The sequence below is a fragment of the Equus asinus genome, chromosome 10 (assembly GCF_041296235.1).
Source record: "Equus asinus isolate D_3611 breed Donkey chromosome 10, EquAss-T2T_v2, whole genome shotgun sequence".
Lineage (NCBI taxonomy): Eukaryota > Metazoa > Chordata > Mammalia > Perissodactyla > Equidae > Equus > Equus asinus.
The window spans coordinates 46,488,335-46,516,098 of NC_091799.1; the positions used below are offsets into that span (position 1 = coordinate 46,488,335).

Below are 27,764 nucleotides of genomic sequence, written 5' to 3' on the forward strand. Positions count from 1 at the left end.
GTGCAGTGCCCATCCTGCCATCAGGGACCAGTGCAGGGGGTACGTCTCCCACAGAGGGCTTAGGTCCTTCCCTGCCACCTCAAAGGCAGCAGGTTCAGGGGAACATCACCAGAGCTGGAACCAAAGATGGAGCTCCCTCAGCTGTGTTACCTTGAGTCAGTCACCTTACTGCTCTGAGCCTCTGTCCCCACTTCTGCAAAATGGGGCCCTGCTGACTTCATACAAAACTCAGGCTGTTCTTGCCCCATGATCCCCCAGGCTGAGTGAGCTCTGGGCCTTCCACGCACGAGAAAGTGCATCCCGCCTCCAGGTGAGCCCTGTCTGAGGCTCTGGCTGAGGCGAGCCGCCAGCCCAGCCTGCGTCTCCTCCCCAGGGGCAGGGGCAGTGCACCTGCTGGATGAGCTCCTCCTCGTGCAGCAGGTGCAGCCGGGAGATGTTGTACTGCTCCTCCAGGGCCAGCGCGAAGTACTCCGTGCTTCGGATCGACAGCTTCTCCTTCACTGTGACGATGATGTCCTGCCAGGCACAGAGAGGCATGAGGTCACCGGAGCAGCAGCCTGTCTTCAGGCTCAGGCACAGAGCACGGAGGGCTCCCCTGACCTGCTCTCTGCTCCTCGGTGCAGCTGGGGAGAGAAAAGCCTGTGCTGACCGGGTCGACTGCCAAACTCACGGGGCCGAATCCTGCCAGGCCACATGTGGGACTTCTCAGAGCCCCTCACGGCCCTGCGCCCACTGCTCCCCTCTCCTCAGGCTCCAGCACCACCCATACAGCCATCCTTTCTTGATTTACTTAGAAGGCTGAAGCCAGCCAGCGGGGCCTCTGCCTCTCTTCAGGGTTTCTGGATCCAACCTCTCTCTGGGGTCTGCATCTTCAACCGCTCATCAGACAGAATCCCACCACCACCCGCTGGGACTTCCTGGTGGGAAATCGACCTGAAGTTTCTGAACCTCAGTTTCTTCCTGTGAAATGGAGGATAATGATGCCTACTTAGAGTGGCTGATAGGATGGAGTGATAATTAATGCTGTGCCATTAGAGTTGCCATGCCACATTCCCCTCGTTCGCTACAGCAGCCCTTTGTCATCATAAGGCCTAGCTGCCTCGGGGCATTCACACATGCTGTTCCCGCTGCCTGGCATTCTTTTCCCATTACTCTTCACAAGGCTATTTCTTTCTCTTCAGAGAGGCTTTCTTTGGTCTAAATGTATCTAAATATGATTGTCCCTGTCATTCTCTGTCCCAGGGTCCTGTTTGTTTCCCTCATCACTATTTAATATTAGTTTTTTCAATAACAGCTATGTTCTTTAGTAAGAGACCATATAGTAAAGTTAAGGGAATGGGTTCTAGACCCAAACTACCACTTACTGGCTGTGCGTCCCCGGGCAGACTGCTTACTCTCTTTATGCCTCTGTACTTTCATCTGTAAACTGGGAATAATATCAGCACCCATCTCACAAGGTTGCTGTGTGCCTTAAAGCAATTTCCCCCACAAGGCATTGAGCGCAGTGCCTGGTGGACGGCAAGTGGTCAACACATGCCAGCTGCTGATGTTTGTTTTCTTGCTTGTTGTCTTTCCCCCGCTAGACGGTAAACCCCCCGAGAGCATGAACCTTGTCCATCTTGTGCTCCATGATATCCCCAAATCTTGACACTCAGTGATGCCCCATCAACTCTCACCTGAGGAATCCTCATCGTAGACTCATAGACGTCCTGCTAGAACCTCCGATTCAGTAAGCGCCAAACCATTCGGTGCTCCCTATTCCTCACAATGCCCAATTCTAAATATCACCCTCCATAACCAACCAGTGACTAAGTCCTGAGAGTCTCTCTGCTTCTGGAACTCAACATTCACTCACTGCCTACTGTGCTCTGGCCATGGCGGAGAGCCTGTCTCTTAACTGTCCTCTCTCTAGCCTCCCATGTCCACTTTGGTTTGAGCTCATGCATTCCTCCTGGCTTTGTAGAGTGGTGTCCTGAGGATCCCCTGCTACCCACCTGACCTCCATCTTGCCTCTACAGCAGGGTGGGGCACACCACAGCCGCTGGGCCAAATCCAGCCCCCTGCTGGTTTTGTAATTAAAGCTACATGGGAACACAGCCTCGCCCATTCACTTCAATGGCAGAGTTGAGTAACAGACACGGCCTGCGAAACCTAACACAATTACCATCTGGCTCCTTACAGAAAAAGTTTGCTGACCCCTGATCTAGAGGAACTTATCTAAGCCTTGGACTGGTTCTGTTCTCCCTTGCTCAAGAACATTCAGTTGTTCCCCATGGCCCACCAGCCAAAATCCAAACTCCTCAGCTTGACATTCAAGGCTCTCAAGTATCAGGTGCCAATCAACTTCACCCACTTTATATTCTGCTGCTGCTTCCAATACTCTGCTCACAAGCCCATACAGTTGTCAAACTTTCCCATCGCTGGGTCTTTGTTGGTGCCGTTCCTCACGCCTGGGATGCTGTCTTCACACACTTCTCTTGGCCCATTCCCATCCATCTCTCCACATCTGCCTCATAGGCCACCACTCCCCAGGGCCTTTCCTTGCTGCCTGGCTGGAAGCTCTCTCTCCCCCGAGCTGACACCACACGATTTTCACGTCCTGCATTCACGATCCTGAGCACACTGTGCCTTCACCGTTTCACAGGGAGTTCTCCCAGGGTCTCGCCTCCTCACCCAGCCCCACACCAAGACTCCAGGCTCCCTTTGGGTGTGATCCTGGGTCATTTATTTCTGTATCACCAACAGCTTTGCCGGCACACACACAGTGTCAGTAAACGTTCGCTGGGTCGAATGACATACTATTTTCCTTGATTTAGAGAAAGAGGGTTTTCTAATATAAGAACTTTGCTGCTCTTGGCAGGGGAGCGGGGAGGAGCTGTCACTGATGAACTCAGTGATTTTTTTCCCTTTTTTGCCCATAGGATTTGTTTTTATGCCTTATTCTCTGTCATAAAGAGCTAAAAGATTTGCTTTTAAAAATTTGACTGCTACAGATAAGTAAGATGAACCAGTGTTACACCAGTGAAGTCCTTGCTCATTTCCCCAGCTCCAGCTATCCATCTTGGTTTAATTCCCTGTGGTGTGTGCTTTTATCGTAAATCACCTCAAAGTGTCTTTGGCCACCAAAGGGGGACTCGCTTTAAATAAATCCTCCCTTCCATTCCAGTGCACTTGGATCAAGGATGACAGAAGTAGAAACTTCGTCTAATTCACCTGCAAAACTTCCCTTTTACGCAGCATGGCAGCATGGCAGACGCCAGCACAGGGCTCAGAACAGACCAAGTTTTGAAGCCAGTTATGAGCTAGCAGACCTTGACAGGTTTTGGATCTCTCGGGCCTGTGTTCTCAACTGCAAAGTAGGGTAAAACTCATCATGTCACAGGATTACCAGGGGCATTAAATGAGATAGTACCCAAGGTACTGCTCGGAGAGTGCCAGACGTGTGTGAACACGGAACATGTCCGTACCTCTCTGCCCCTCCTCCTGTGGGCTTAGGCTTCCGGGGTCAAAGAGGCCCTCTCCAGCTTCCCCTGAGTCACGCTGAGGTAAGGAGGGGATAGATTATGTGGAGCAGCTCCGGGACCTGCCAAAGGAAGGTGCTGGAGAGGAACGCTGGCTACGTGCGTGTATGTGTGCGTGCGTTGTGTGCGTGGATGTGAGTACACAAGTGCATGTGCACAGGTGTGTGTGTGCTTGTGTGTGTGTGTCTTGGCCACTGCCCATTTCCTAGAGCTCACCAGCCACCAGAACCTGCTCTCCCCTGGTACCAGGAGAGCAGGGCCCAGGGTGTAGTCTTCCACAGTGTTCACTGTTTGAGCGACTCCTGCATTTGCTCCTTCCTCAGAGCCTCCCACCAACACTATTCACTCCCGCATTCAGAAACTGCAGCGCCATCCCTTACTGTCACCGGATAAAATCCAAACCTTGTTGCCTGTCATCTGAGGGTCTCCCCAGCCAGCCTGTGCCGTCTCCTGCTCCTCCCACAAGAAAGTGGCCGGGGCTCCAGTCCACTGACAGTTCACTATTTCCTGGGCAGTGCCCACCTCCTGGCTCTGCATGAGGTCTTGTGACTCCCTCAGCTGATGTGCACCTCCAACCCCCCACAGCGCCGTCCCCACCCAGCCTGGTCGAATTCTTAGTTGCCCTTCAAAACTCAGCTCAGGTCCAGCTTCTTCCCAAAGCCTCTCTGAGGTCCCAACAGGACAGACAGATGTTGCTCTTCCCCTCACAGGCAGAGCACTTCCTTGTCCCTCTCTTCACAGCCTTACTGCATTCTGCCCTGGACTGTTGGGAGCTCCTTGAATGCCCATCCCCTGAACTAGACTGCAAGCTCCAGGAAGACAGGGAGCACCCTTTACCTAGCTCTATGCATCCCCACCCCTGGAGCATCTCGTATGGGGGAACCAGTTAAACAGAAGTTGAACTGACTTTAACCCAGAACAGAAGATGCAGGGGCCTGGGCCTGCCCTGACACCATGCCTGGGATTTTCACTGTTCTAATCTTTGGAGTCACATACATAGGGAAGCCCGGTGGTTAAGGGTGATGGCTTACGAGTTGTACTAAGACCTTGGGTACTACATCCCTCTGAGCCCTGGTTTCCTTCCCTGCAAGATGGTGATAAAGATACCACTTTGCTTGGTGGTTGTGCAACTAAATGCGATAACACAGTGCTTGGCGTATTGCAGGTGCTCAGACCATGGTGGCTGTGAGACCACCAAAGCAGCTGTAGGGCAAGATGCCTGGGGTCCTGGGCACCAGCAAATTCTCACTGGGAAAGAGATTCAAGTTTACTCTCAATACCTTCACCGTTGTGTTTGCCTCGAACTTGAAAGCTTTGGTCTGTCCATTCTCCAAGTACAGCTTGAGCACGTTGGGCATACACAGAAGAGAATTACCCTGGAAAACACAAGAGTGGTGTTGAAACTGGCCCTCCCTGTCCCTGGGTGTGACAAATCCTCAGTGTCCCTGGCCCTGCTTGGTGTGGGAGCAGGATCCTCCCTAACCTCCTTGGCACTGGGAGATTTCTCTGATGGACGAGGCATGCCACACAGAGACAGGCACGCTTTGTTCAAGGGACAGCCACTAGACAGTGGAGAAGAGCAAGCCCTGCTGTGAGCATACTGAGCACTCACGACCATCAGCTGACACTTCGCTGCTGGTTGCCACCCTTATGGGATGCAATTTGGCAAGTCAGGTGACAAGCATGCACATTGTCCCAAATGGGCCTGACATCCTCAGACCGTGCCTTGTGGCGTTGGGGTGGAATGCAGGGGAGAAGCTTCCGAAGGCCCCTCTGTCCATTTTACTGTTACATTCCTATAGGGAAGCACCACCAAAGGCAGAGGGCTGCTCTCCACTCCACTCATCCCAACCACCGCCCCACACGTGCGCGATCTCCTAGGGGACACTGCCACTGTTGGAGGACTTTTTGGGGAAGGAGGCACAGGACTGGTCTGTGTTTGGTGACTCCATGCCAGCCCAAATTCCTGGGGAGGAGTAGGTCAGGAGAACGATTCCCTTTGGGTTTGGGAATCCCCCCAGGGCCAGCTCTCATAAAAAGTGACATCTCAGTATTTAGCTGCAAATAAAGAGGGCCCTTGAGCGGGTGTCCTCCAGACCCAGTGAGAGGCTCTTGAGTTCCCCAGATTTGAGCTAGAACTGCTCCCAGCACTAATCTCTGCGAAGAGTTTGGGTACAAGCCCACCTAGGGAAAGAAGCTTATTTTTTCCCCCAAAACTTGACAGCCTTTTTCAAATGAGAATCTTGCATCTTCTAAATATCAGAGCAATTGTATCTTTCAAGCAAGATTCACACTCATCACTCTCTATAACTTTTTTTTAAAACTGCTGTATCTTTATAGAGGAAAAAGGAGTATGTTCGTATCCCAGTGCCATTTCACCTTCAAGCAGGGGTGAGGGATTTCAAACTGCTCACTTTGCTGTCACCTCACTTCTCTGGTTTCAGGTGTTTAGAAATCTTAATCTTTGGATTTCCCAAGTGTGAAATTTATTCCTTAGTCCTTTATTATTTGTGATTAACAAAAAATACATCCATAACAACGTCACATAACTACCACCATTTGCTTTTCTCCAAGGCTCTTCCAATTTTTATCTACACCTGTGAATAGTTTTCAGAGAGCTGCAATGAGAGAACATACACTATTCTATACTCAGCTTTTACCCAACACATATCTCATATACACTTTTTCATGTGGGTTTAATGTTTATAATTTTAATGGACTTATAATATTCCATTGAGTTGAAATACAGGAATTGATTTAACCATTCCTAGACATTTAGCATTTTTCCAATTTTTGTTGCTATTTTAAATATTAGTTCTACAGATATCTTTAAATATGTGGATTTTTGCATGTAAGTTATTTCATAGACTAAATTAATAGGAATGTGATCCTTGGGCCACTTTTTACGGCATTCATTAAGTTTTGTTCTTTTCCACCCCCCAAAATTAAACCAATTGACAAAGCCACCAATTAGTACATGAGTGCAGCTGCTGTCTCAGCAGCAAGAGCTTACATTTTTTCTTTAGTCTTATTTACTTACTTATTTACAAATACTAAGTTTGAAGCTTATTTACTAAGTACAGTGTCCCTTCTTAATGTTTTCTTTTGCATTTCTTTAACCGTTAGCAAAGTTAAGCATGTTTCAAATGTTGGTTTACCATTTCAGATTCTTCTAGGGTCTTATTATGTTTCAAGAGGGAAAGTTTAACAACCAATTTTATCATTTTTTAAACACTTGAAAGGATGAAGGTCGGTCATGAGGCACTCTCCCTGGTTTTGCTGTCTCTGCCTCACGTGGCTGGTCCGCAGACCTGCTGTCCTGACCTGCAGTTTCCCCAGAGAACCCTGTTCCTCTAACTCCCCACCTCCACCAACACTCTCAACTAGTTTTTGTAGCTCATCTTACTGGTCTTCTCAGCATAGACACTAGAAAATGGAAGCGAGGGTGGGTCATGGCCATTTTAACACAGGGTCCAGTGATCTGGCTCACATCGCAGAGCCCTCATTCTCTACTTGTGCTATTAGCTGAGTCTAGCCTCTACTTCTCATTCCTGTGTACTACTCTTAAAAACACATGTTGAGCCTAAATTTGATTTGCTAAAGAGGTTCAATCCGTTTTTACAAACATGAGCACAGAGAGACTCCAATCTCGCCGGCTACAGCTCTCAGTGCGCTGGGCCCCCGCCGGCCTCGGCCTGAACAGACCCATCTTTCACTCTTGGGTCTAACTGAAGCTGTGGTCTGTTAAGTAGCAGGACAAACAGAAAATAAGGGCTCTGCAGAGGTAAACCAGATCCCCTGGACCCTTTGTTAAATGGGCATGACTCCCCATTCACTGGTCTCTAAGACGGTAGGAAGACCAGATAAGGACAAGCTCTCAGTTGAAAGTTTCAAAATCTAAAATCTAAAATTGATGGCTGAACTCAGAATGGCATAGTTACAGATGACTGCGGGAGAGGGGAGAATGAGTAAATTATGAACAAATGAGCCTTTTATCCAACAGTCCACATTAAAACATCGAATTCTAGCCAACATTTTCCCTTTATAAATTTATCTTCTGAACCCCCAAACCTGGGTATGCTCCTATCAAAAAAGACTAGACAGTATGTCATAGCGGAAAACAAAAGAACTGAAGTCACACAGATCTGTGCTCAGGCATTATCTTGCTGTGTGATCTCAGAGGTTAATTCTCCTAACCTCTCTGAGCCTCTGCTTCATCTTTTGTTAAAATACCTCTCTTGCAGGGTGTTGTGATGACTAAGGATTATTTGCCCAAAAAGTTTAGGTTCATGTAATAGAGCTTCAATGGCTCTTAAAGAAAAAAAAAGCAGTCCCTGTCACTACCATCACTACTATCAATATATCACCTTCAGAGGGAATACTAAGTTTGAAGCTTCAAAATGAGAAATTCACAACCGCAATCTGTTGAAGTCTCACGGGCAGGAGAATGGAGTCCCAGAAGAACAGAGAGCTGCACCCTGTGCTTCTCTCCCCAGCCCCAGTGGTTCTCCCTGGCTTTGGTTTGCAGGCTGAGGGTACACAGAGCCTTTAGCAAATCTACTGCAGCCCCTCTGCATCCTCTCTATGCGGTGCATTCCAGAGTCTCAGGGAGTCATGTGCCAGCAGGCAGCTCTTGAGCTTCGTGAAGAGTAATTTCAATCCCTGACTAGTGACACACCTGGCTGTGCCCGCTGACGAGCACTTCCTCAGCAAAGTGCACCTTCACAGGGTTGGTCTTCAGCCTGGCTCTCTTCTCCTCAGTCAGGAAGGATGACTTGGGGACTCCCTGAAAAACAATAACATGACACATTTTATAACAAGAATTTGATAAGAGCCATATACATCTTCTCCTTTCCTAAAAATAAGAGCAAACATCTGACAGCTGTTGAGGATTCAATTAAAACTCACAGAGAAGGACAACATCTCATTAAAGATCTCTTTCCACAAAATCTAGGGGCCCCAACCCAGACAATGTTCTTATGTGTCTGAGAAGAGTCAAAGATTCAATATGGTAGCAAAATGGATGTGATTTGATGAACACGAAGAGAACCGGCCTGTGAACAAAGAGACCCGAATTCTAACCCAAGTTCTGCTACTCAACTGTTGTGAGAACTACCTCAAACATGAATTCTTATGGAAGAAAACCAGTTTTGTGTGTGTGTCTGTTTGTAAAACAACACAAAATAACTGTGTGACTTTGGCCAAGTCATTGCCCCTCTTTGGCCTTAAGTCTTCCCATGTGCACAACATGGGAGTTGGACCGGAATGCTTCCAGCGCTCCCTGAAGCTCTGACCCCCGTGATTTATTCGTGGCCCTTCTTTGCTCTTCTCATCTTTTGGGTGGTACCCTTTTTCCCCAGAGGCAAAAACAGTCATCACAGATTGTTATGAGTAATTAGTAAAGGCCTTGGCCTACACTGTATCAGGCTAAATTATGACACAATAACAGCAACTTGCGTGATCTAGACCAACAGGATGTGATCTTCCTGGATGAAATCCTGATATGCTTTTTCCCAGCCCAGCATCCTATGTTTCTTGGTTTGGACAGTCTTTAGGCAAGCCTCTAGAATGTTTACATGTATAAGAGTCCCAAGAGGGAGCTTCTGGGCCATGTTCTGCGTAGCTGAGGGAAGAGATATGTCACAGTAGTCAGGGAAGCTGCTGGAAACAATGCTCAGAGACTCAGATATCAACAAACCAATGCCATAGAGTACATGAAGTGAACAAGTGACCCTGTCATTTTAATGCAAGAAGATAAATGTGATCTTATAGGTAACCAGAACCTTTGTGTGACAGGATTCATGACTGATTCAATATCTCACATATACAGTTTGCTTTTAAAAAAACAAAATATTTAGTAGAAGGAGAGAGGAAAACAGCAATGTTCCCAGAGAAGTGATAACCTGTGTGGTAATCCCTCAACTGAGAAATTAATCTCAATTTGCTTTCTTCTTCAAGCAAAATTGTTTTCCAACCAGAAGAGATAGAAAGAATAAGTGAAGGAGAAAGTTACAAGCCAGAATTAGTGATGCGACTATCAGACTGCTTTGAATAAGTTCAAGATTCTTTAGCAGTGAACTAGGAGGCTGATGGGCCTATTATATGTAAAGGTTGGCATTAACCACAGAACAGAGAATGGAAGAAATATTAGGAGACTAAAGATAGTTAAGTATCAAGTTTCCCAGAAAATGAATATGGAAGATTTCAGGAAAACACATATTGGTAAGCTTGTCATTAGTTCTTGGCAAAATCCAAGACAAGAAATGGTCAGCGAACTTTTAGACATTGATCACTGATAACCAATATGGAGTTACCAAGAACAAGTCAGAGCAAACCAAGTTCACTTTTCTTTTGAAGATAGGATTCCAGATTGGTAGGCCAGGGTCCTGCGGACATAGAAGTATTCCTTCATTCCTGCAAAGTATTTGATAAAGTCTCCTATAATCCTCCTGTGGAGAAGGCCAGAGGCAGAGCCATTAGGTGGATTCAAAACTAGTCAGCCATACTCAAAATTGTCCTGATTTCTAACTAAGCAACTCAGGCTCCCTTCCGCTCAGTCCCCATCAGTGATGTTTAGCAAAGCCTTGGATGAAGTCAGAGAAAGTAGACTTACCAAACCTGTGAATGACATGGAGCTATAACATGTCATCAGACCTCAGGCAGCAGAAATGTTGGAGGAAAGAGAAAGGAATGGGGAATCTAAAAGAGGGGTACAGAAAACTTGAGGACCGGGGCAGCCATGGGTCAGAGGCCAGGAAATCACTAAGAACAAACATGAGGGTGTAGAGCGGCAGGGCCGTAGAGCTGAAGTGAGGGGTCAAAGCAACAGGTACAACCACTAGCACCCTAAAAACTCAAAGAACGAGAAATCAGGGGCAGAACAGAGGAGAGACACAGAGAGAACAGGAATGCGCGGAAGTAACCACTATCGTCTCTCACCCTAGGGAGAGCGATTCTGGAAGAGTTAGGCCCAGAGCTAAATCAGGCTAAAGAACATCAACGGGCTGGGTAACGGAGGTAGTGGGGGGACTTGGGAAGAGGTGGTTCCCTGAAAGGAAAGAAGAATGACTACAGCTGATGACTATGCAGATATGCCTTTCAGCCCACAATTCCCTGACTGTAAAATCTCAGCAAGCCAGAACGCTGGGCCAAAGCAACGTGATTTGACAGGAATTAATGTGAAGCATGGCACTGAGGGTAAAAAAAAAATCAACTGCAGAAGCATGGCATGGGGGGGTGGGGGGCTAGCATGGCAACTATTCATTTGAAAACCAGCTCACTTTTTAGTCAACCTCAAGTTTCACCCAAGCCAAAAGCGTGGTTGGGCCTGCTAAAATGTCAACCAGTCTTGGGCTTCACTAGCGTTCTCGGTGCATGTTGCAAGTGCACCCTCCACACCCTGTGGGACTCACACCGGTTGACCATAGGTGGAACTGTATTCCTGTCCGGGTGCCACCATTTGGGAGGGTCACCGTGAAACTGGAATCTGTCCAGAAAGCTATCAGAGAAGTGAGAATTCAGAGAAACACATCTTAGGATAAAGAGTTGATGGAACAGCGTTTAGCCTGGAGAGAAGGCCACACTTCCAAATCTTTGAAGAGCTATTTCATACAAGAGAGACTTGTTCTGCACTACGACTAGGCAGTGGGGTTACAGAGAAGAAGGGCCTCTCTCACATCTGGAACCCTTGAAACCAGCTGCTTTGAGAAAGAATACGCTCTCTGTCATGGGAACGCCCAATGCACAGGCCCCACCGTGGCCCCTATACTTTTACACCTGAATGTCAGCTCTGCTACCTGTGTACTTTGGCATCTAAAACATATTGTAAACCACTCAGTTGGGCTATCTAATATGAAAAAGAAACAATGTAGAGGATAAGAGCTACCCATTATTCTAGGACGTCTAAGCTCTCCCTGGGTTCTAAATTAATTCATCAGAGAGTGGCAGACCTGAACTGATAAAAATGATCTCTGTGCATGTTTTTACTGAATTAAGACTTAATGCTTAAAAGCCCACTGAAAGGGACAAGTTGGAAAACATTTCTATATCTTTGCAATCGCCCATCCCCCCTGCCCTAGATTAGCCAATGCCATTTTTTGAAGAAAGCAGGGTTAAGGAGGTAAAATTGCATAAAGCTAATGAGCGTGGGTACCAGAGTCTAACTACCTGGAAAACAACCCAGCTCCGCCTATTTTTGCATGTGAGACCACGGGCGAGTGAGGCCACAGGGTCCTCACCTGTAAAAGGGGGATAATGAAGGTATCTACCTTGCAGGATTTTCTTTCAGTGAAAATTAAATAAGACATTAAATATATGTATTAATATTATAAGAAATATATCATAAATAATTAATATAAATACAGACTGACACAATTAAATCAAAACATACTTCTTTACTATAAAATTCTACGTCCTAGAGAAGCAGCAATTAATATTTCAACTTTGGATTTTATAATTCCTAGTCCATTTCAAGTCATTTAAGAACTCTAAGAATCCACTGACAAAGACGAGCACCCTTGCTGAAGCCAGACACATAGGATCATTTGTCTTATGATCACATGACTTCTGGTGAGAGGCCCAAGTCAGCCAGATGATATTCAGAGCATCTCTCCAAGGCACTGGGGCCATCAGCTGGGCTAACGCTGGTTTTCTCTGCAGGATCCAGAGCACGGCATTCACATTCTCCTCTTCCTGGGAACCTCGTGGGAATCTCAGGAGCGGTACTGGAACATGTTCATTTTCCTCTCCCTACACTGTTCCGTTTTTGAAGGATGCAGCTATATGCTGTTTCCCTCTCTCCTTACTTAACAAGTGCTGTCTTTTGCTTTCATTTCTTGGAAATAGAGTAGGAATAAAACCACCTAGTTAAGATAAAGAAGTTCTCCACTGAGACGATAATCAGCTAAATAAAAAGAATCTCTTAACACCTGCATGTGTATTGATAGTGATTAGCTGTCAGTATACTATTTTTTATTTATTAGTTTTACATTAGTTCATAGACAAAGTCCACTTAGAATAGACGAATCTCCATTTATTTGTGCATAAAACACTTGGTCTGTCATATTTATGGCAAACTTCTTAATCCTATTTTGGTGGTTTTTTTCCTATTCTATTTCCACGAAATAAAAACAAAAGGTAACACTTGTCAAATTAGGAGAGATAACAACTTCTTTGCTTCTTAATGTTATAGAGTTTTTGGACCACAGAGATTTTATTTTTCCACATAATCAAACAGCTAGTCATTCCACTGTGCTCCCTCCCACTCCTTCTAGGCCTAGGAGCTCTTTCTGCAACCTATGGCCAGAGACACCCCATCCATATTATCTACATTTTTATGGGTTTTTTATATATAATTTTTTAACATCAAATAGTGTGAGATGAAACTTCATTCTTTCCAAATACTTAAAGAAATGTCCCAGTACAATTTCTTGAATAATCATCTTTTCTCCCTCTGAATTGAGATGCCATATTTATCACATACTAAATTCTTATACTAATATCTATTCTTAGACTTTCCACTTGATTACATTGATATGGCCAACATTTCATCAATATCCTACTGTTTTAATTATTGCAGCTTTATTAGTATTAAAATTTGGCACATCAAGGCTGTCCTTGTTATTTTTTTAAAAAAGATTTTCTTGATAAGTCTAATCTTGAAATACTTTATCAAAATCCAAATAAAAGTCCCATAGGGAGTTTAAATTTACATTAAGCATATACATTAATACAAGAATAACTAATGGATTAATAGTTTCCCAACCAAGGAACATGGTATGTATCTCCTTTTACATTAAGAAAAATGTTTTACATCCTTCAGTAATATTCCAGCTTCCTTCACATGGAGCATACACTTTTCTTTTCCATAAGGTTTTCCTATTTTCTTTTTTTCCCCTTAAACTACTAGCTTTTGGATATATTTATCAACTTTACAATTTTTTCTGTTTTCCAAAGCATCATTTAGATTTTAATTTTTATTATTTTCTTTATTCTGCTTTATGTTTGTTTTAGTAGTCTTTTGTTCCAATTTTTTGCACTGAATATTTCTCTGACCTATTCCCTTATTAAATAATAAAATCACTTAAGGCTACGAATTTTACTCTTGAGTAGAGCTTCAGCTTCACATAATAAGATTTAAGAAGTAGTTCTAATTTTTAAAATTATTTTATATTATTTAATATTTATGTTAACAAATATTTATGTTTATACTATATTATTTTTATATAAATATTTATATTATATTATTAAATCATATTTATATTATATATTAAATTATTAAATTATTTTATATTATTTATTTTAATATTTACATTAGTATTAGTTTCTAATGGTAGTTTGCTTTTCTAGTTGACTCTTTCTTTACTTAGGAGATTGCATTTTTATTTCCAAATGGCTGGATAGTTGTAATTAAGCTTTTGATACTTATCAATTTCTATTTTTATAATATTCTGGAAAAGAGACCTATACAGTTGCGTATTTGGGGTATTTATCGAGTTTTCTTGGTAGCCTGGCATGTGGTCAATTAGATTAGATTGTGAAGTGCATTATTAAAATTCTCTATGCCTCTATTATTGTCTTTTTGTGGCCAAGGCTAAGAGGTACGTATTCAAGTCTCTCAAAATGAGAATTTCCTGTCCACGTTTCCTCCTTTGTAGTCCTCTCTTATAACTTGATTGCATACTTTTCCCCGTATCACCTATGCAGGGCCCCTTGGCCTGTGGTTTAGGAGTGCCATTTCCTCCCTGTGCTCATCTATGCCACATTGTGCCTTGTGGTGAACCTCAGAGTAGATAAAACACTTTCACATCCAACACCTCGTTGGGTCCTCATAACAACCCATTAGATAGACAAGACCATCATTGTCATCATCACTGTCTTACAAAAGTCAAAGCTGAAACTAAATGACTTGCCCAAAGTCATACCATTCAAACCTGTCTTGACACTCTTACTTTGGCGCCCTTTTTATCGTCCCACTCTGCATAATCATAGGTCTGTTTCCTTGGCTGGACCATGAGTTCCTGAAGCCTGGACCCATATCTGTTTCCTCTACAACAATAGCACATAGGCAATCTTCAGGCAACGTTGACCGACTGGCCACCCACTGCCTGGCAGCTGTCTCCTCTGCCCTTTGCCTTTCCTGGTTGTTCTCTGAGGCATATCCCACTGAGGGTACAGGGTCTTGGAGCCAAGAAAGGTGAAACTAACACATAGGACACAGAAAGAGATTTACCGACGTGCAGCGAACAACTGTGATTGAAAGAGAATCTCCAGCTTCCCTGAAAGAAAAGAATAAAGACAAAAACATTTTGTCATTCTGGTTGATACACGTGTGTCAGGGTCAAAAAGACTGGCAGGATTACAAAGCAGCCTCTTTCCCCTCAGCTTCTTTGGCTCAGCAAAACTGAGAAGGACGTTGAAGAGAGCAGTGATCTGCAAGGGAACTTCAGCTGTCCCCGAGTGCTGCTTCTACCTTGAGCAATCTTCAGATAACTGCCTCTACCGTCTAGTCTATGCCAACAGCCACTAAATTAAGTCACTTAGCCTTAATTTAATCTCTATGACGGAGAACTCATCTAGTTGCTATGGCCTCTAGCTAGGTTTATGTCCAAAAAAATTTTTTATAGAGAAAACATGGCCGTAACACAACTCAGGTGGCTATTTCAGAAAAGTTAGACTAAACATTTCACTAAACAGAATGAACGAATGTGGATGACATTTATCAGATAAAAGCCAACCAGTTCACGGTGTTTGGGCACAGAAAGTCAGTGTAACGAGCCCACTCATATAATCAAGATACTAGACATTTTTGTCTTGGATTATCTGTTAGACTCCAAAAGTGATCAAATCATCCAGATACTGCCAAGCCTCCACTTTGTATTGGCAGACAGTCAATACAACGAAAAATCAATTCATGTTTTCCATTTTCTTTGCCATAGGGAAAGAGTTTGCAAAATAATTTCATTTGACTTCTTGCAATATGAACATTTAAGCCAATTGCTGCTGTTACGTGACTTCCTCAAATGGATAAACTCAGCCAAGGTTTCTAAGTGTCTGGGGATTGCCTCCGTTCCATTTTATATAAGAACAGGCATTTTCCAAGATAATTTACAGCAAACCAAGGTCCAAGTACTCTCAAAAGGACATTTTGGCCTCACAGATATTTGGAGGAATTAAAGAGGTTTTGTTGTTGTGCCATTTTTATTTTGCTTGTTTTTTTCCATTTATAAGTAAAAAATGACACTGGGAACTAAGGTATAAAATAAGCACTTCTGGGATTCCCACATGTGGCCTATGGCAGAGAGCAAAGGTGCATGGCACACATCAAGCCACATGCCTGCTCAGAAGGATTAGATGGCTCACCCTTCCAGGAGGGGAAGACCACCTGAGCTTGCTGTGTCAGCCTTCTAGCCTCTCCATCATCTGGGCTTCACTTCCCAGAACTTTTCTCCAGGCATCTGGTACCTTAGGCAAAATGAACTGCAGTGTCCCCTGTGCCCCACCCAGCGCTCCTGCTTGTCACTTTGTCTGGATCACTCTCACCTCCATCTTTGAGGCCCAAATGCTACCCAGCATTAAAGGTACAGCTGAAATACTTTTGCACCCTTCTGTTTTGTCAAACTACAACATCCTCCCAAATTGGAGGACTCTCCAGGGTTTACAGATCCTTTTCTCTGCTTCTCCTGATATAGCATCTGCCGTCAATCTCAGTAGGGTGTGCGTGAGTTGCATCTGCACTGACAGCCTGTAAGTGTCTGGGGAGTGGAGTCTAACTGCCCCACAGGCTTCTCTGGCCAGAGTACATACTCAGTGCACAGATTGGGGTTCAATGTTACCTAAACATCCAAATTCTGGTCTACTGCTTTAAATTGTAAATATTTTAGTTTATTAGTCAGAGTTTGATCTAGCCTAGAAGAAACACTGGTAGCATTGAAAATCTAAATTCATTTGCTGGAAGAGATCATCTTTGAGAAATCATCCAATCACTGGGAAAGCAAACTTCACGATTTCCATAACTATACTTCATTGTTTAAATGAAATCACCAAATTCTTTCCTGGCTGCCCTACCCACTCAACTTATTCTCTGGCAACTCTGGAGCTATATTGGCCTTGACTGAAGACATTCTATTTTCCACACTTTCATGGATTCTCTGTAAATCTTAAACTGTGTTTGCGTGTCTCTCTGCAGCGAGACCGTGTGCTTCCCGAGGGCGGAGACTGCATCCTGCCTCTGCTCTGTCTCTTCCTCTGATCCTGTTATTGTCACTTATTACTCAGTGTGCGCTGCCATGATGTGCCCTCAGAAATGAAAACCACCCCAAAACCAGATCAGCCGTTCCCAAAAAGGCACAAACTAACGTACAAACGTGAAGTATCTTCAAGCTGACTTTCATCAATTTCTCATTTCTGTATTTATATTCAAGTCACTAAAACAGTACTGAGTGAAAATTTTAAAAGACAAGGCCTACATGTGCCTATAAAATGTCCTGTTAGTCCTTTTTTTTGCCTACCACTGACAGTTCTCCATCTTAAAACCAGGGCCACCAACTGTCAGTGCTGACCATATCCACTCATTCAACTGAGTGCCCACTGTGTCCTGGTCTCAAGGAGACCACAGTCCAGGCAGAAAGTGAGGCGTTTACACAAATCACAATGACACTAGGCAGAAGGTGGGAGGAGCCAGATCAATGAAACTACATAGATGCCAACCAGGCTGTACCTGCAAGAGCATTTAAGAAAAGATATAGAAGACAATTTAGTACCTCAGAATATCGGCTGCTCGTTCATAGGAAAGGTCTTCGGCAAACTCGTCGTTTATCTGGAGGATCTGATCACCGGGGAAAAGTTTGCCATGAGCGGAGCCCCCTGTCAGACAGAAAAGCAGTAACTGGTGCTCCTGCCAGGAGAGCCCAGGCCGGTGTGTCACAGCAGCACACTCGAATGGCAGCCTGACCCAGTCCCCAGGGCACTGGCTCACACACCCCCATCTCTGGCCAGCCTCGGGCTCACATGGATCTCAGTTTTCCTGCTTAGAAATCATGGCTAATGTACCTCCATCCATCACCTTCAAGGATGTTAGGAGACTGTCCTGGGAAAGAAGACTAACAGAAACCCCTCAGTCAACGGAGCTGGCCAAAGAATCCACTACGTTCATCTCTAAGGACTCAGGTGTGTGTGTAAATCAAAATTAACACATTAACTAGTCCTAGATCTAACATAAATACGCAGCTGAATTATGAAAACAAACACTCGACATTCCCAGCCTGCTCCTCTTCACCCTGATAAGCCCATATTTCACAAAGACTCAAGTGAAAACAAATCAATAGGGTCCATTACTGTCTGACCGGAAACTCTTCCCCAGCTCGGAGCATCCGGGGCTCAAAGAGGAAGGCCGGCTGATCCAAACACTGTCACTGCCCCTGAGATGGGCCAGGGGCCCCAGAGGGGGCAAAGCCCTGGCTGAGGCCATGGATGTGCACTTGGGGCTCCCTCCCTCCCAGCACCAAAGGAAGGTGCAGAGCCCAAAACAGAATTGGCACACCCTTTCTAACTTCCTGGCGTAGTATTTTCTGCATGTCATAGGACACAGACATGGGAAGAGAACAAGACCCTTTCCCCCCAAAAAGTCAAACTCTTTTCTCATTTCCTGTTAGCCCCTACCTGCTGTGACGGCCACCACTGTGAGGGGAAGGCTCTCGGAAATGTGAAATCCATAGTCCTGGAGGACAGCGTCTTTTTCTATTTTTACTGTGTGTTTCACAGTGGTGAGGGTCTGGGCTGGGATCCCGGGGGGCCCGTCAGCGGCAGCAACTTTAGCCCTGGAAGAGAAGGACTGTGTGAAAGGGAGAGAGAGGGGATGTGGCCACAAACCCGGTCAGCCCCAGGGATCCTGGAGGAGGAAGATGCAGAGCTGAGCAGACCCCAACTTTCCTCTTGACAGAAAGAAAACACAAAGGCCAGTAGATAATACACCAAATAGAACACAGCACCATGTTCTAAACGAGAAGTCACCAAATGCTGTTGGCACTCAGAGAAGGAGTAGAGCACCTCTGGGAGGTGGGGAGAGGGAATCAGGGAAGCATGGGCTACCTGTAAGAGGAGGTGTTTGAGAGGTCCAGGGTACACCTACACAGCCCAGATCCTGGCACACAGAAGGTATGTGATAACTGCTGCTGAGTGGATGGATGCATGTACGTATATCTGGGTGGATGTCTAGATGCGTAGATGGATGGATGGATGGACAGGCAATCAGGCAGGAGGTATTGCTTCAGGAGAGGCACAGAAGAGGAAATATATGGACCATGAACAGGAACAAGGAGTTATTCAGTTTAGATGTCTGATGACGACTAATTTTATAGCTGGGTTGTTTCTTTGGTGATTTTTTTTCTCTTTCTTGCTTTATGATGAATTTTGTTTCCCTTTTAACTCTGTAACCATGAGGATGCCAATGTGAAATCCCAGATAGCCAGGTCTCCCTCTATATTAATCTTTAAAAACATATGTTCTCTATATGTCTAAAAACTGGTAAACTGAAAGTTGTATTTTTTTATCTCAAAACCACAAAGTGAGTCACAAGCTACTTTTCATCTGTCTGTGGCAAACGACGACTTTCCAAGAGTCAGTGGTTCTTTCTGAGGAAGGTCAAATAGTGATGGGGTGAGGTGTTTATTGTCATTATAAACAACAGAAATGTGGATGAGTAACAGCTCCCTCGGGGCTCTGCAGTAAGATCCATCATTTATTCTCATCCATTTACCAAACACTGTCAGGAACTCTGACCAATGCAACAGGACCTCACTTATCTGAAAATCACCTCTCTGTCCTTTACAATGATCTCACATTTCAACAAGGACCAGGAAATAGGAAAAACTGCTTCATGGAGCCAAAAATGCATGTGATAAGTCCAAGTACAAAGCCTCATGCACCTTATCCATCAAGGAGCCCCTCAGAGCCTGGCTTACAGCCGCTTTAGGCTGTCTGAATAGATGATGATCGACCCACACAGCTTAGGAGAAAAGAGAGGATTTCTTCTAGGCAATCACTTGGGTAATACTGACAAGTGTTAGCAGATAGGTCTAATGAGAGGGAAGAAACAGACAACTGTGAAAATTTATACTGAATAAAACCCCTAGCTATTCCTGATTTAAAAAAACTTTAAAGCTATGAAAGAGCCTAAGTATAATAAACAATATACTACACCGAAGGCCAAAAATCAACATTTGTGTTCCTTTAAAAAAGCAACAGAAAGGATACTCTGGACACTATTCCTACTTAATGTAGCAGGAGAAACGCTTGTAACAGTCAACAGAGAAGGAAAACAATAAGAGGAGTAATACATAGGGAATGGAAATGTACTCTCTTGTCTTTTTAACAGATGATGATATACACCTAGAAAACAATGCACAAAGAGAATTGCTAGCACTAAAAAAATGTTTAGTGGAGTTGCAGGATAAAAAACACAAAACCAGCTACAAAAAGCACTCAATAATTCATTAAAAACAGATTAGTTGAATGTGTATGTAGTGCCAGGCATTCTCAATGAGCTGATGCAATAAAGGAAGGCAAGTAATTGGGCAAAAGTTATGCTGCATTCCTGGTTGGGAAGACTAAATATTAAAAAATAAGTTTTAAATAAAAATACAAATTTGTAATATTGATCAAAAACTCTTCCAGATTAAAAAAAACTCTGATAAAACAACAATCAGTAAAAATATTGATTGAGCACTATGTGCCAGAGAGTGATCTGAATTTTTTAATTTTTTAATTTTTTTAATTGCAGTAACATTGGATTATACCATTATATAGCTTTCAGATATACATCATAATATATTTCAAATTCTGTGTAGATTACATCATCTTCACCACCCAAAAAGTAATTATAGTCCAGCCCCTCTCACGTGAGCCTAATCACCCCTTTTGCCCTCTCCCCCCATCCCCTATGGTAACCACCAATCCAATCTCTGTTGCCATGTGTTTGTTTGTTGTTGTTTTTATCTTCTACTTATGAGTGGGATCATATGGTATTTGACTTTCTCCTTCTGACTAATTTCACTCAGCATAATACCCTCAAGGTCCATCCATGTTGTCACAAATGGCTGGATTTCATCATTTCTTATGGCTGAGTAGTATTCCATTGTGTATATATACCATGTCTTCTTGAGCCATTCGTCCCTTGATGGGCACCTAGATTGCTTCCAAGACTTGGCTATTGTGAATAATGCTGCGATGAACATACAGGTGCATATATCTTTATGCCTTTGCGTTTTCAAGTTCTTTGGATAAATACCCAGCAGTGGAATAGCCAGATCATATGGTAGACCTATTCTTAATCTTCTGAGGATACCCTATACTAAGTCTGTCTGCTCTAATGTGTCATTTAAGGCCAGCATTTCCTTATTGATCTTCTGTTTGGATGATCTATCCATCGGTGTTAGTGGAGTGTTAAAGTGCCCTACTACTATTGTGTTTCTGTCTATTTCTCCTTTTATGTCTGTTAATAGTTGCTTTATATATTTAGGTGCTCCTATGTTGGATGTATAGATATTTACAGGTGTTATATTTTCTTGTTGGATTGTTCCCTTTATCATTATGTAGTGCCCGTCTTTGTCTCTTGTCACAGTTTTTGTTTTAAAGTCTATTTTGTCTGATATAAGTATTGCTACCCTTGCTTTCTTTTCTTTACCATTTACATGGAATATCTTTTTCCATCCTTTCACTTTCAGTTTGTGAGTGTCTTTAGGTCTGAAGTGTGTCTCTTGTATGCAGCATATACACGGGTCTTGTTTTCTTATCCGATTGGCCACCCTATGGCATTTGATTGCAGCATTTAGTCCATTGACGTTTAAAGTAGCTATTGATAAATATGTATTTATTGCCATTTTGTTACTTTTTTTTTCCTGGGTGTTTTAGTAGCTCTTCTCTGTTCCTTTCTTTTTCTCTTGTTCTTTTCCCTTGTGGTTTGATGGCTTTCTTTAGTAATATGTTTTCTTCTGTCTTACTTTTTTGCTTACTTATGATAGGTTTCTGATTTGTGATTACCATGAGGATGCTATTTAATATTCTATGTATATAACAGTCTATATCAAGTTGATTGACTCTTTAGCTTGACCTCTTTCTAAAAGCTCTACTTTTTCACTCCCCTCCTCCCACATTTTATGTTTTTGAAATCATATATAGTCTCTTGTTTAGTGTGTGTCTATCCATTACCCTCTTATCATTGAAATAGGTGATTTTAGTACATTTGTCTTTTAACCTTCATATTATCTTCACAGGTGGTTAATCTGCTACCTTTATTATATTTTCACCTTTACAAGTGATTTTATTGCCTGGGTTTTGGGGTTTTTTTTTTTTTTTTGATAATTTTTTTATCTCTATTTGTGATCATCACTTTCCCACTTAAATAAGTCCCTTCAGCATTTCTTGTAGAACTGGTTTCTTGGTGATAAACTCCTTTAATTTTTGCTTGTCTGGGAAGCTCTTTCTCTCTCCTTCCATTCTGAACGACAACCTTGAGGGATAGAGAATTCTTGGCTGTAGGTTTTTTTCTTTTAGCATTTTAAATATGTCATGCCATTCTCTTCTCACCTGTAGGGTCTTGGCTGAGAAGTCCACCAATAGCCTTATGGGCTTTCCTTTGTATGTTACTTGCGGCCTTTCTCTTGCTGCTTTTAAGATTCTCTCTTTACCTTTAATTTTGGATATTTTAATTATAATATGTCTTGGTGTGGGCCTCTTTGGGCTTATCTTGTTTGGAGCTCTCTGTGCTTCCTGTACTTGGATGTCTGTTTCCTTCCTCAGGTTAGGAAAATTTTCATCTATTATTTCTCCAAATAAATTTTCTGCCCCTTTGTCTCTCTCTTCTCCTTCTGGGACACTTATAATCCGAATGTTAGTGTGCTTGATATTGTCCCAGAGTTCCCTTAGACTGTTCTCATTCTAATTCTTTTTTTCTTTTTTCTGTTCAGCTTGGGTGATTTCCTCTAGTCTTTTGTCTAGCTCACTGATCCATTCTTCTGCATCCTCTGCTCTGCTATGGAGTCCCTCTAGTGAATTTTTCATTGCCAGTATTGTATTCTTCATTTCTGATTGGTTTTTTATATTTTTCAGTTCTTTGCTGATGAGCTCACTGTGTTCATCCAGTCTTCTCTCAATATCTGTGAGCATCCTTATGATATTTTGTTTGAACTCTTTGTCAAGTAGGTCACTTATTTCTGTTTCATTTAGTCCTTTTTCTGGGTTTTTGTCCTGTTCCCTTGCTTGGAAGGTATTCCTTTGTCTCCTCATTACGCCTCTTTCTCTGTGCTTATTTCTATGTATTAGGTGAGTCAGCTATGTCTCCTGATTTTGGAGATGTATGAGATGCCTTAGGAGGCCCAGCAGTGTGCTTCCCTCTTGTCAACAGTCCAAATGATCCAGGAGTGACCCCTTTGTGGGCTACTTGTGTCTTTCTGCTGTAGCAGGGTTGCTCTTACTGCAGGTACTCAGGGAGTATAATCTTTCCTTCCCTGGTCAGCTGTTTGTAAATCCAGTTTGGGGAGCCTCAGCACCATCAGCTACAAAGTCTATCAGCACACTCCTGTTGCAGTTTTCCCATTAATTGGGTTGGTACCCAGTGTAGCTGGTTGCCAGGCTCAGGGGCTTACAGTTGCGATAGGCCTCAGGCCTATAAGGCTGTTGTCAGTTCTCTTAGGAGTGCAGCTGAGTGGGGCTGGCACTAGGCATGGGAGCACTCAATTGTTTCAGGTTTTGGAAGGTGGGGCTGATCCTTTTTATGGCTATTTGTGAAGCACAGTCCTTCTGCGCTGATAAGCCTCACCCCCCACAGGACCACACACACCGTCAACACAGTCCTGGTCCATGCACACCTCTCAACCCGCTGGAGCATATCCCAACGCTGCACTGCAGAGGCCCCCATCTCTCCACCAATGTCCCCCACAGTTCACCTGGTCCTCACACAGGCCCTGCCCCAAAGAGGCAGACACACCCACCTGCCTGTAGAGGATCAATGCACCCAGTCAATGCAGGCCGAAAAGTAGCCTGAGGGCTTACTGTTGGGTGGGGCCGGTCCCTAGGGTGGGCTGCCTGCCCTGGCTGAACTGGATTAAATCTGTGCTCTAGGGGGTGTGGCAGACCGCTGGGCTAACAAGCCAAGGGAAGAACCTCAATGGCGCCCACCGGGGTCTGTGTCAGCAGGCCTGGACCAGGTCAGAACAATGGCTCCCACCAATGACTCAGTCTCCGGAGAGGTCGCTCCTCTCACCAAGATGCCCCCAGAGCCCACCAGGTGAGTCTCTTTTCACCAAAGGACTGTCAGCCTTCTCTCTGGTGATTTTAGGTTGCTGCAATGAGTGAGTTTGTGCGTGGGCCCTTTAAGACCCAGGTCTTTTCGGCTTTCGGTGGATAGCTTTTCTGGGGGTGTCCTCGCTGCAGTCAATAGCCAGGGAAGCCAGAGAGGAAGACCCCTGTTTCAGTTGGCCTAAGTCTGAAGGATGCTTACCACAATATCGCCCCCGCTCCAGACCTCACTCTTCTAGGGAGGGCTGCGTACCTTAGGGTGGCTCCCGCCTGGCCAGCTGAGAAGCTCCACTGTTCCCAAAGGTGGCTTTTTGCCTCTCCTGCCGGAGTTACTGCCTCTTCCGCCTTAGGACTGTCCCTTGTTGTGGGGGTTCTTTTTATCCAGTTTTCAGTCTTCTATCCAGGGTAATTTTTCCAAAATAGTTGTAACCTGGTTGTGTTCGTGGGAGGAGGTGAGTTCAGAGTCTGCTTACACCGGCGTCTTGACGAGATCTCCTTGACTTATTTTTATTGCTCACTCACTTCACCCTCACAACAAACTTGTGAGGTGGGTATGATTATAATCCCTATTTTATAGATAAGGAGACTGAATCTTGCTTTGAGAGACTTGAATGTGACTAAGCTGAGGAGAGGGTTTCAAACTGGGTCTACTTTCTTTAAAGTAAGTTTTCTAATAGCCACATGAAAAAAGGAAAAAAAAACGGGAAGTTAATTCTTATAATATATTTTTATTTAACCCAATATATCCAAAATACTATCATTTCAACATGTAATCAATATTAAAAAGTTATTGATGAGATATTTCACACTTTTTTTCATATTAGGTCTTCAAAATCCATGTATATTTCACACTTACAGAGCATATCAATTAAGACACTATGTTTTCACCACAAATACTCAAATTTCATAAAATTTAGTTAAAAAGTAAACTTTCATGTCAAAGTTGTCCCAGACATACTTAAAACTTTAAAACTGTAATTAATAGACGTTAGAATAAATACCTAAAAATGTACCTTTATGTCAATTTGTCAAATTTTATACAGTTATATAAAATATTTGAGATGTGGCTATATTTTATACATGACGTTTAATATAATGTAGAGTGGGCCTCCAGAATATGAGAAAACTTGAGGCCTAGAAGTCTTAAAAGAGCCATGTTTGAGCCTGGATGATTTGACATGGGAGCCTGAGCTCTTAAACACTAAAGACGGCTGCAAGAACAAGGATCAAGGGGCCAAGCAAGCACACACACGCACGTGCACACACTCGTGCTCTCTTTCTCTTCTATGGACCATAATCTTCATCTGCTCCTGTCAGAGAGGCAACAGTCAGAACTGCTTGGAGTCGTCTTCACCAATGAACTGAATAAAAATTCTAGAAAATCTTTTCAGATATTAGTTGGCTAGCCAGAAATAATTCAACACGGTGACAAAATCACCACACTGTGGTACTGAACACCATACAAAGTATTAAATTTCAAAAAGGTCAAAAGAGAGAATTACAAAACTAGAAAGAAATATGTCTCCTTTACGCCAGCTCTGCAGAGCAGCCACCTTTCTAAGGAGCGGAGGGGTAGAGAATGGCATCCGAGACGAGACGGATGGCTTGAATGGGCAATTTCAATGACATACATAAATATTAATAAATAAATAAAACTTGCATATCAGGATAGGAAAACTTAAGGAGAAATTTAAGTGATAAAAGCTTATAACTACTTCTTCATATACATAAAAATTAACTCAAAATGGATCATAGGCCTAAATGTAAGAGCTAAAACTATACAACTCTTAGGAAAAAATATAGGAGTACATCTTTGTGACCTTGGTGTCATTTTAGATATGACACCAAAAGCCCAAGTGACAAATGAAAACATAGATCAATTGAACTTCATCAAAATTACAACTTTTGTGCTCCAAAGGCACCGTTGCAAAAGTGAAAAGACAATCTGCAGAAGGGGAGAAAATATTTGTAAATCATAAACCTGAATATACAAAGAATTCTTATAACACAGACAAAAAAAACAAATAACCCAATTAAAAAGGGGGCAAAGGATCTGCATAGGCATTTATCCAGAGAAGATATACAAACAGCCAATAAGCATATGAAAAGATGCTTAGCCCTTTAGGAAATGCAAATCAAAACCACAATGCGATGCCACTTCATATCCACTAGGATGACTATAATCAAAAAGACAAGTCAAGCGTTGGCAAAGATGTGGAGAAAATGGAACCCTCATACCATCTGGCAGTTCCTCAAAAGACTAAACATTAAATACCACGTGACCCAGAAATTCCGCTCCTGGGTACATCCCCAAGAGAAATGAAAACAGAAGTCCACACAAAACTTGCACACTAATGTTCACAGCGATATAATTCACAATAAGCCCAAAGCAGAAAGAAGCCAAATGTACAACTGATGAAATGACAAAGAAAATATTCCGTAGCAGATTGTTATTCAGCAATAAAAAGGAATGAAATACTGATGCATGCCATAACACGGATGCACCTTGAACAAGCTACGCTAAGTGCAAGAAGCCAGCCATGAAAGACAGATATTGCATGATTCCATCTATGTGAAACATCCAGAATGGCAAATCTAGAGAGACGGAAAGTAGATGAGTGGTTCCTGGGGCTGGAGGCAGGAGTGTTTTGGGGGGAACTGGGGAGTGACTGCTAATACGCATGGAGTTTTTTTGGGATGATGAAAATCTTCCAAAATTGCTTATGGTGATGGTTGTACATCTCTGTGAGTACACTAAAAAGCAATGGATGGTACACTGTAAGTAGATGAATTGTATTGTGTATAAACTATATCTCAATAAAGCTGTTGAAAATAAGTAAATCAATTTTAAAAAATAAGATCCTGGGAGAAAAATGCTTACAATACAAACACATGAAGAATGGGCATAAGTGGGGTTCCTCAACAACTGTAGAGAAACGGGGCTGTGGGGCCTCACCCCTGAGCAGCATCGGTCGCTTTGGCCCAAAGTCTCGATTTGACATTTTCCCTGAAGCCCACATTTCAGCTTTTGTTTGGAGAGGGCTTGCTTAAGAACATGACCAAACTGTGGCCTCTCCTCACAGAGAAGGTTCAATATTTGACGGGGAGCTGAAGGAAATGAGCTCTGTAGCAAGATTTCCTCCTCTGAAGCATCTTATAAATATCAAACTGAGCGCTGACAATCCAAAAGCCTGTGTCTGCTGCCTTCGTGTGGGCTCATTCCTCAATCTGAGGCGATCCCTATGATTTTACATTGGACCAGCATAAGACCTACGGCTACCCCAACGGAATTCCTGTCAGATAACTGGATCCGGCCTGAGGGAGAAGTAGAAAAACATGGTCAATATATCACAAAAACAGTCTCATGTAGACTAATCCTTTATTTTATGGGTCATAATTTCATATGAGCTGATCAATAATGACAAAAAGGAAAAACACCAGATGGAAATAGATTATGCCACAAATATTCTCCGGCTTTTTATCTGCTCTCTGATACAAGTTCCAACCTATTTCACCTCAATCTTGTAACAACAAAGAATTCACCTGAGTTCCAGCAGGATGTGGAGAAACCACTTTGAATCTTGGTTTAAACACTGTGTTACGTTCAGCTTGAGTGATTTTAAAAAGCTAAAGTTTGTTATAAGCCGGATTTTTAATCTAAAGTTTATTCAAGAAAGAATACAGGTAGTGGTCCGTACTAGGAAGAAATTTAGCATGTAGTCATATCCCAGGGCTCTGCGGAGGCTGTGACAGTTTCCAGGGAGCACTGACTGCATATGTTGTGAGTACAGCGCTAAAGGGCAAAGGCCTAGAGCTGCGAGGAGAAGTTACCCCATTACTGCAGATGCAGTGCCGGACCTTCCAGCCAGCCCGTCCTCCTCCTCGAATCTTTTCACTTATGCCCATGGGTCAAAAAGCAGCAAAAAACTGGGACCTGAAATAGTCTTTCTA

General features: G+C 43.4%; 1 protein-coding gene across 4 annotated transcripts in view; it reads right to left on the reverse strand.

Annotated features, from left to right (window-relative positions):
• The window catches only part of FRMPD1 (FERM and PDZ domain containing 1), a 140,581-nt gene that overhangs the window by 16,853 nt on the left and 95,964 nt on the right, over window positions 1-27,764 (reverse strand). For 3 of the 4 annotated variants that reach the window (XM_044779198.2, XM_044779199.2, XM_070519165.1), the window contains exons 3-8: window positions 18,180-18,337; window positions 17,282-17,384; window positions 14,752-14,797; window positions 8,200-8,307; window positions 4,802-4,897; window positions 391-516 (exon numbers count right to left, since the gene is read on the reverse strand). In XM_044779198.2, coding sequence (XP_044635133.2) covers window positions 391-516; window positions 4,802-4,897; window positions 8,200-8,307; window positions 14,752-14,797; window positions 17,282-17,384; window positions 18,180-18,337 — 637 coding nt within the window. The remainder of the gene's footprint in view (window positions 1-390; window positions 517-4,801; window positions 4,898-8,199; window positions 8,308-14,751; window positions 14,798-17,281; window positions 17,385-18,179; window positions 18,338-27,764) is intronic. The other variant, XM_044779201.2, reaches the window with a different exon arrangement.